The sequence below is a fragment of the Cynoglossus semilaevis genome, chromosome 12 (genome assembly GCF_000523025.1).
Source record: "Cynoglossus semilaevis isolate Cse_v1.0 chromosome 12, Cse_v1.0, whole genome shotgun sequence".
In the NCBI taxonomy this organism is placed as follows: Eukaryota; Metazoa; Chordata; class Actinopteri; order Pleuronectiformes; family Cynoglossidae; genus Cynoglossus; species Cynoglossus semilaevis.
The window spans coordinates 171,076-179,853 of record NC_024318.1 but is presented as its reverse complement, the minus strand read 5'-3'; the positions used below and the strand labels follow the sequence as shown (position 1 = coordinate 179,853).

The 8,778-nt window shown below is 43.6% G+C and overlaps 1 protein-coding gene across 3 annotated transcripts in view; it reads right to left on the bottom strand.

The window, feature by feature from the left end:
• slc8a1b (solute carrier family 8 member 1b) overlaps positions 1-8,778 on the bottom strand; it is a 90,284-nt gene that overhangs the window by 77,249 nt on the left and 4,257 nt on the right. For all 3 annotated transcript variants that reach the window (XM_017037295.2, XM_008321290.3, XM_008321289.3), the window contains exons 2-4: positions 3,872-4,798; positions 2,251-2,415; positions 939-1,729 (exon numbers count right to left, since the gene is read on the bottom strand). In XM_017037295.2, coding sequence (XP_016892784.1) covers positions 939-1,729; positions 2,251-2,415; positions 3,872-4,747 — 1,832 coding nt within the window. In that variant the 5' untranslated portion in view covers positions 4,748-4,798. The remainder of the gene's footprint in view (positions 1-938; positions 1,730-2,250; positions 2,416-3,871; positions 4,799-8,778) is intronic.

Here is an 8,778-nt window from a genome sequence, read left to right as displayed (position 1 = left end):
TGCAAACACTGGGCTCAGAGCCGCAGCTGATTCCTGGTGCGTGATTGGTCCAGGCTGCTGAGTAACACAGCTGGCTGTGAGCAGAAGCTCTGAAGAAGCTTCCTGAAATGTTGTCACAGAGCAATTATGAAGCAGGGCACGGGGTAATAACAGCTTTCCGTTAGGGCAAGAAGATCTCCAAACTGTGATGGTGTCTGTTCACAGCAGGGGACGGTTTCAGCAAAACTTCGATACCATTTCACACAGGGAAGAAAGAAAAAAAAAACACGCCCAGAGAAAGGAGTCCTCCAGTCAGCTGGGGTGTAACAGAGTTATAAAGATATGGTTCCACTTGCCTTTTCAACAACAGGGTGAAAAATTGTACCATTACTGTGCTTTTTGAATCAGTTACACTTGTAACTAGATGTCCGATAACATTGACTTGAATCAGTTACACTTGTAACTAGATGATATTACATGATATTAGAATAATTATCCAATATCTGTAAGAATCGTTATCAGTTTTATCTCCAATAATAAAAATCCAATAATGCAATGCCTTGGTTTCACCAAATATGCTGGAATCCCTCGTGGGGTCCTGAGAGATTCAAACCGGTAGATCTTCGTATTACTAAGTGCCCTTGAAGTAGTGCTCAGTTTCAAAGAAGATGCAACCTGGTTGTTTTTCGTACAAAATGCAAAAACTTTACGCTGCTGTGAAAAGACCCAAGCAAAAGAGAAAAGACAGACTGAAGACGACAGAAGAGAAAAATACTGAAAGAGAAAACCGGGGTATCGAGGTTGATGATTTTGCTGTGGTCCTCCAATGGGCAGATCCTTCCAGATGACCACCACATCCCACACACACGCACACACTCACATTCTCAAATCACCAGCAAAAAACATACAAATCATCACATGACACACAATCAAAAAAAGATTTAAAAATTGCTACTCACAAGATCTCATCGTTCTGGAATTCCAGGATTCCGTGAGTGTCTTCGAAGTCCTCTCCGTTGCCGCGTGCTGATCCCTCTATTGTTTTGTACGGCAGCATGACTACGCCGCGAGCCCCGGACGTTCTCAACACCTTCACCTCCATGGTGCCGACGCTCTCGCTCACGTGGCACACCGGCTCCTCAAAGGTAAAGATACCTGCATGGTCATCATCAAAGATGGTGACGGTCGCTGTGGATGGTAAGCCCAGGCAGGCCACAGAGTCCACGTGATTGGCTGACTCTCCTTCCTCTGGTTCCTCGCCCTCTGAGGTCAACACCTTAACGCTGGAAAGGTGGATCAAGAAGTTTTCGTCCTCCTCAAAGATGTCGTCGTCGATGATCCCAACACGAACCTCCTTCATGGTCTCACCAGGCTTGAAAACAACTACGCCCTCTGTGAACTCGTAGTCGGAGCCGGCATTGGCAGTTCCGTCCTCCGTCCGATACTCCACAGAAATGGTTTTGCCCAGGTCACCGCCACGGCGTATCACATTCACCGCCACCGTGCCGCAGTTCTCAAGGCACTGGTAGGAGCCAGGCTCAAAGAAGATCTTGGAGATGGGGTCGTTCTCGCCGGTATCTGAGCGGACCTCGTGCATGCTGACGGCCTTCCGGGCCTGATCGGCTGCATGTTTTTTCAAAATGTTCCCGGCGCCGGTCATCAGTCTGGTGGCCTGGCAGCGGTAGAAGGCACGACTCTTCTGCTGCTGACTCAAGACTTGGTAGTTGGCAAGTTCGATAAGTTGTTCCACCTGGAGCGAGGGAAATAAAGTCGGATATAAATGCCATGAAACCACATTAATCAGTTTGACGAGACCATAAAGTAGGCCGTCTACAACTGGGATTACATTTTTTTTTCTTTTTGTCGACCTGTATGTATGAGTAATGATGATGAAAACACAAGACTGGTTTGTACTAGACTTACAGTTTCACTCTGGTCGTGATTTCACCAGTCAGGCTATCGTAATCTGTCAACCACATTTGAATTTCCGCTTACATCCTTGTTTCATTATGTCCTTATTTTAGTATTACACATCATTTTGACTTTGGCTTGGTGAGATGTCACACAACAATACGTGGTGAGGAAACTGAAATGGGTGTGGTGTGGTTCAATCTGGGTCGGGTCAGGAAAGGAGTCCGCAGTAAAACCTCCACCAAATTATTATTACTGAAGGAATCACGTTCACTTTTGGGTGGTCCTTCAGTCAGGGGTGCCGGCGGACGCCTGACCAGTCAAAAATAAACGTGATTCCTTCAGGGTTTTTTTACACACCTCTTTGTCCGGATGTTTCTGTTTGAGTTCCTTCAGGATCTTGGCCATGTCTCTGCGGGTCTCCTCCTCGTCCAGATCTTTCTCATCCAGATCCAAACCCAAAGGACCATCCAGGAAGTCAACACCATGGGAGTTCAGCATCTTCCCATCCATCTCAATATCCACCTTGAAAAAAGGAGAAAAACAATGTGTCATCAGTCCCACAGTTTTGGACTTTTACATAAAAAATACATTTTTAAAAAACGTTTAAACCTCTTTTTCTGGTTCATTTAGATAAAAAACGAGCATGAAGTTTGTAACGTTTTATTTTACCACATTTGAAAAGAGAGAAATTACTATTATTTTTGTATTCACCTTGAATAATTATTACCAGGAGATAATAAGAACTTGGACAGACTGAAGGATTGGTTTACACCAGGCCACAACGGTAAACATAATTTCCTGTGTACAATGCAGTAGTAGGTCAAACTGTCTGATACTAATCATTTAATTAAAATTAAGACCAGCAATTATCAAACACACAACCCCTGCACCGTGATTCTAGACTAACGCTGTATGGGGATGTAAAAATATGTATTTTGCACGACATATAATAATTAATAATAACTAAATGTCAGCTTGATGCAGCACGACACTGATATTACTGTATGCCCGCGAAAACAATAAACTGAATAATGGCGTTCTCACAAGAACACAGCGCTACGTCGTTTCATATTTAATTTAAACAAATAAATCCCGAGGGACATTACCGAAATAACATCGGGACCAAAACAAGGAGTTCCGGCGCTAATTTAACTGCGCAGTCTAAGGCAAGTTTCTGATTAAATCACGGAGTATATTGTTAATATGCGGTAAGTTTGGCTAGCTAGGTAGCTAGGATATACCATAAGTAGCTTCTCTTCATCTGATATGATAGGAATTAAAGTGTCGCCTGTCAATCACACACACGTCCCGCCCATTGCCATTCAGCCTGTCAATCACACACACGTCCCGCCCCCTGCCATTCGCTTCCCTCACTCGGGAACTTAAGACACATTTAAGGTAACAAAAAAAGTAGGAAAATAGAAAACATCTTCACAGTACAACATTTAACACCATCCTTTGGGCAGACAGTAGTAGTAGTAGTAGTAGTATTTGTTTGACTGATTTGTGATGATTTGTTTTCTTTAAAAACACTAAAAGACTCAATGAAGGAGTCCTATAATAATAATCATCATCATCACTAGGATCATCAAAAAATAACAATTTTCATTTACTTTACTTAGAATTTGTACATAACATCCTAATGGTAATAAAAGAAGTATTTTTGTTGTACATTTCACGTTGCTAAAGCCTCAAAGAAGTATTTTTGTTGTACATTTCACATTGGTTAAGATATAGCTAATGGAGTTTTCTGACTTTTTCAAAGTCTTCTTAACACTAATTTTCAGCTTATCTACTTGAAGCGACAATAATTACGTTAGGTGTTGATCTTTACTTCAATAAAAAATACAAATCAGATCCAGGTTTTAATACAAATAATCAGAATATTTTATGTAAGGACTGATGGACTAATGAAGAGTAAGATACTGAAAAGAGATTAACTGTTGTTATTGATAGTGAAAGTTAAAGCGTCTCATACCTTTGGAGGAAGTGGGCGATCGCCCTCCGTCTCAATGATCATGCCACGTTGCTTGCCAGTGCGGTAGCGCTTGTACACATACTTGTAGAAGAGCAGGCGGCGGTCAGCCACCCAGGCGAACACCACACAGATGGGGAAGAAGAAGAAGGTGAGAAGCCCCTCCCACACCTGCACCACACCAGGTGAGATCACAGACAGGATGAGGTAGAGCCAAATATAGGCGAAGATACTCCAGGTGGCCGTGACGAAGAAGACACGCAAGTGCTTGACCTTCCTCGTCTCACCATCGGGGACAACGTACACACAAATCCCAATGATGACAAACATGTTGAAAGCAGCAGAGCCCACAATGGTGGAAGGGCCCAGCGTTCCGGCTTCGAAGCCGTGACCCATGACCTCGATGACAGAGAGCAGGATTTCAGGAGCAGAGGAGCCCAGGGCCATGAGCGTAAGATTGGAGACGGTCTCGTTCCAGATCCTGACCGTGGTGGTGGTGGTCTCTCCGTTGGGCTTCTTGATGGTGATTTCCTTTTCCTGTGATGTGATCACCTCTATAGATGCCATGAAGCGGTCAGCGATAATAGACACACCCAAGAACATGTAGACCAGAGCCACAAAGTAGACCGTGGCCCGGGCGACTTTGTCACCAAACGACGGGTTCGGGGGCTCCCAGATGGGGAGGATCACACCCCTTGCACACTCCTCTGGCTTGCTGCACTCTGTTTTGTTGGTGGACACTGCTGAAACAGAGCTACCCAGGTTAGCATCAGGGGGGGCACCGGCCACTGAGGGTTGGACCTTGATGAGAAGAATCGCTGCGATGACCGTTAGCCTCAGGACAGGGGAGAAGAGGGAGGAGCGATCCCTGCAACCCATGGTGACGTCCTGGTCAGAACCTCCAGGTGACGATTAACGGGAACCTTCAACCTTCAGAAAAAGCAGAGATGAAAAGGAAAGGGTTTTATTTCCTGATGATGTATAAGTGCCGTGGCTCAAAAATGGTTGGGAAACACTGCTGCAGTCCAACCCTAAATGTCAATGAATTCCTTTACAAGTCCACAGTGTGTACTCTAACTCAGGCCGCCATGAAAACTGAGGCAGACTGAGCTGAATGTGGAAGAGTATATCATTTGCTCAAAATTGATTCAAATGAAACACAATTGCTCCCGTAGGGACACTGTTGGAGCCAAACATGGTATGCATTTTGTAATTTGCATATTATTATAATTTTTTTTTCATATTTGAGCCTAAATACGCCATGCGGTCGACATGTGTGAATGTGATGTATGTGCCTTCCACATGTTTTTAATTACAACGCTTCTGCTGCAAACATCATGGCTTTAAAGATGAGCACAGACTGGAAAGATGACATAAAGACTGTAAACATGTTTGTGTGTGTGTGGAATCCTAACGCTGGTACATTACAAAACAGTGACTTCCTGCACCGTTCCCTTCACCGGTGCAATTTCCTGTCTCTTAACTGAATATGAGGCGTTGTCTGTGTCGGCTGTTGCACATGGATCAGAGTGTTGTGGAATAAAAATAAGAACTGTGTTCATTTATAGTTAATTGTTATTTAAGTGGAAAAAAAAAAAAAAACTAGCCCGGGTCAATTCTTCCACTCTGTGTATTTCTTAAAACATGTATGAGTGTATAGCAGTGCTTTGAGTCAGAGGTTGGTTTACAACAGACTAAAGACGTGTCACTGAAGCAACACAGGAAAAGGATGTTGTGCCAAAAGGCCCCAAAATTGAGATTTGTTTTTGATTCGTTTTTTTTTTTTTCAAATTAAAAACAGTGGGAAAAACTACTCCAAAAGTCGTACTCAGAAGTTTTATCTCTGGTTTATCAAACTGACTATTATTTCCTGATGTCGGTAACATGGTTGGTCAAAAACCGAAGGACTGGTCAGATCTTGATCCCTGTTTAACAGCCCTGTTCTGGACATACATTTTTTTGTGGCTTCACCTTTAAATGGGAACACGACACTGTAGGCTCCGCCCACCTCTTCAATACAGACTATTAAAGTCATAACTGTATTTAAATTCAACACTTTGTAACTGGTATTTTACATTTTTAGGATGTTGATTCAATAACTGGTATTTTACATTTTTAGGATGTAAGCAAAAAAATCACAGCATTAGAGCGACAGACAATGTGACGAAAACATCCTTAACCAGCACCACGGGTTGAGAAACTGCTGCACACACGTAGTCCGGAGTGCTCATCCCTACAGTAATTGTATTAATAATGGATCAATACAGAGATCCAGAGACCCTGGAACACAGATCTCCTCGGAGCGTCTCCTCACACACTCCTGCGAGCCAACATCCATTTCTCGATAATTAACCGCACACACTCCAACGCGGAGACGCAGCACAATCTTACAGGCATCAATACTAACATCAGTATTCTCCAGTTTTTCTGACCTGGCCAATACTAGTTAAAAAACCGCTAACGCTGGGCCTTAAATCGACCTTCGACTGTTAAAGATTTATTAAACAGACGATGACAAACACTTTTCTTCATCCATCTGCGTCGCGTTACTATTTGTTTTATTGCTCTGCTAATGTGAAGCGAGCGTCGCAGCTGCAGTGTGAGAGTGTTTTGATCACCTGTTCGGCAGAATCAATCCTACACAGAACTGCGTGTCTAATTCAATTAAACTAAGACTGACTGAGCTGGAAAACAAACATTTTTCTTGGTGCTAATGCCAGGCAGCCGCGCCTGGCCTTTTTACGTCCGTCCCGTGTGGTCAAACGCACACTAGAGGCTTTGTGTGGCATTTGCAGGTGATCAATAATTTAATGGGCTTTGGGATTTGGTTGTTTTCTCCAAAGGATGTCATTTTCCCTCACAGCCACCAGGCTAAAGAGCACACTCTCAGAGCCAGCTGCTCTGTAGAATACCCGGCATTGTTTCCTGTTGGCCGGCAGACTCCCAGGGTGACCGGCGTTAACGTGATTTCATTAGCCGCTGCCGGGGGATTTTTCCTGATTGCCTAGAGAAGAAGGCGTGAACGACGGAAGTAACCAAGACCATTAAGGTGTCGTGGGTTTAATTTTTATTAAATTTCATGGATCTATAGGGTTCATGCACACAGCTGTCAGCCGACGGGAACAATGTTTAATTTTGCTTTATGCTAATGCTAACTCGCAGACATAATCTCCTCCAAACTAATGCTAATGCCGAGCTCTTCTCCGCGACCTGCTTAAAGATTCATCCTCACGAACGCAAATTGACGCCTAGCTTTGCTTACACAACCCTAATTGCTTTACACACTGTCAGTTAATCATGAAATGACACTTCAGATGGCCAACCGTAATATAGTTAGATTTTTGCTCCAGTGTAGAACTGAATACAAGTGGTTTATTGGATAGTCAGGGATTAAAAAAAAAAAAAAAAAAAAGCCCTGAGGCTTAAAAAGTGTGTGTTGAGTGTGTGTGTGTTTGAGAAAGGGAACTGGAAATTATTTTGTTAAATTTTGAGTTTGTTTACCAAGAACCCTAAAAGGATGTGAAACAAAACAGGGCGTGTGTAAAAAAAAAAAAAAAAAAGAAACAGAAAATGGAATCATCACGGCTCCAAAAGTGTTCAATAAAAAAAGAAAATGTAAGAAAACCCTCAGGCCTGTACTGCAGTACCACAGAGTACTGCTGCCGCTCTGTCCCAGTACTGTCATCTCTGCAGAGCGCTGAGAGCAGCCTCCAGTGAGCTGAGTGAACCAACAGGTAAGAGAGGAAAGACACGTCATGAAGGAATCATTTAAAATTTAAAATAAAAAAGTAAACGCTGACCAAAGGCCGGTGGAAATAACGGTTGTATCGCAGGCAGAGCATGTGAGAATCAGCCGGTCTGAAGAAGAGTCTTTCACCAGAGCAGAGGACGAGGTAATGAAACAATTCAAAACCGCCAGAGAAACGGAGACAAAGAAATGTGTTAGAGCAAACACAAGAGTAGGCGGCGGCGGAGAAACGGAGTGTGATGAGCGCAGGAAGGGGTTAACGAGGTGGAGAGAAACAGGTGAAGAGAGAGAGAGAGACAAGAACTGACAAACAGGAGTCTCGTCTTATCAGAAAGGAAATTAAAGGTGGAAGCCGCTGCAGTGACGGTGCAGTAGAACATGGTGTGAACTTCCTGTCTAACCTGCCGAGGTCTTCTGACCCCAACATGACAAACTGTGTCCTGGACGTCCCTCAGAAACCTCCGGAAAAACCAAACATTAGGCCGTTACTCCAGCGTGACCCGGAAGTGACCTTTATGTACACAGGAAGACGTCAGTGTCACTGACTGTGTTTACAAAAGTACCTTTTGATGCTACAAAAATCAAATGTTTGTTTTGGTCATTTCGAGTCCTTACTGACCCCTAGAGGTCAGGTGGTTTCTTCAGGTTTGAGGTGAATTAACTTGTTAACAACCAACATCTCAGACTGACAGGTGAACTACAGAGACGTCTCTGCAGTTTACCTGTCAGTCTGAGCAGAGACACCGAGACAGAGGTGAAGGTCCAATCACACAAACCCAGTACTGACACTGGATGTCCCCCAGGAGGTGGACAGGTGAGCAAAGCACCAATGCACCATGGGAAATGAAGAGGTCAAACAAACAGGAGACACGTATCAGGTCCAGATCTTCTTCTTTCTTCTTTTCTTTGTGCAGGAAAAAAAAATCCCTCAATTTTTTCTCTCATATTTTTTTTATTCAAGTTAAAAAGAAAAACCTGACGTTTCCTTTAGCTACATGCTGCATCCATGTGTGTGTGTGTGTGTGTGTGTGTTAGCATCTTTCACTCCATTGCTTCTATTTTATGGTTCCAGTTAGATAAGGCAGCTGCTATCAGCGGAAAAAAAAAACCGCTGGAGATAAAGCCACCATATACACCAGAGTGCTGACAGGCAGACCAAGAG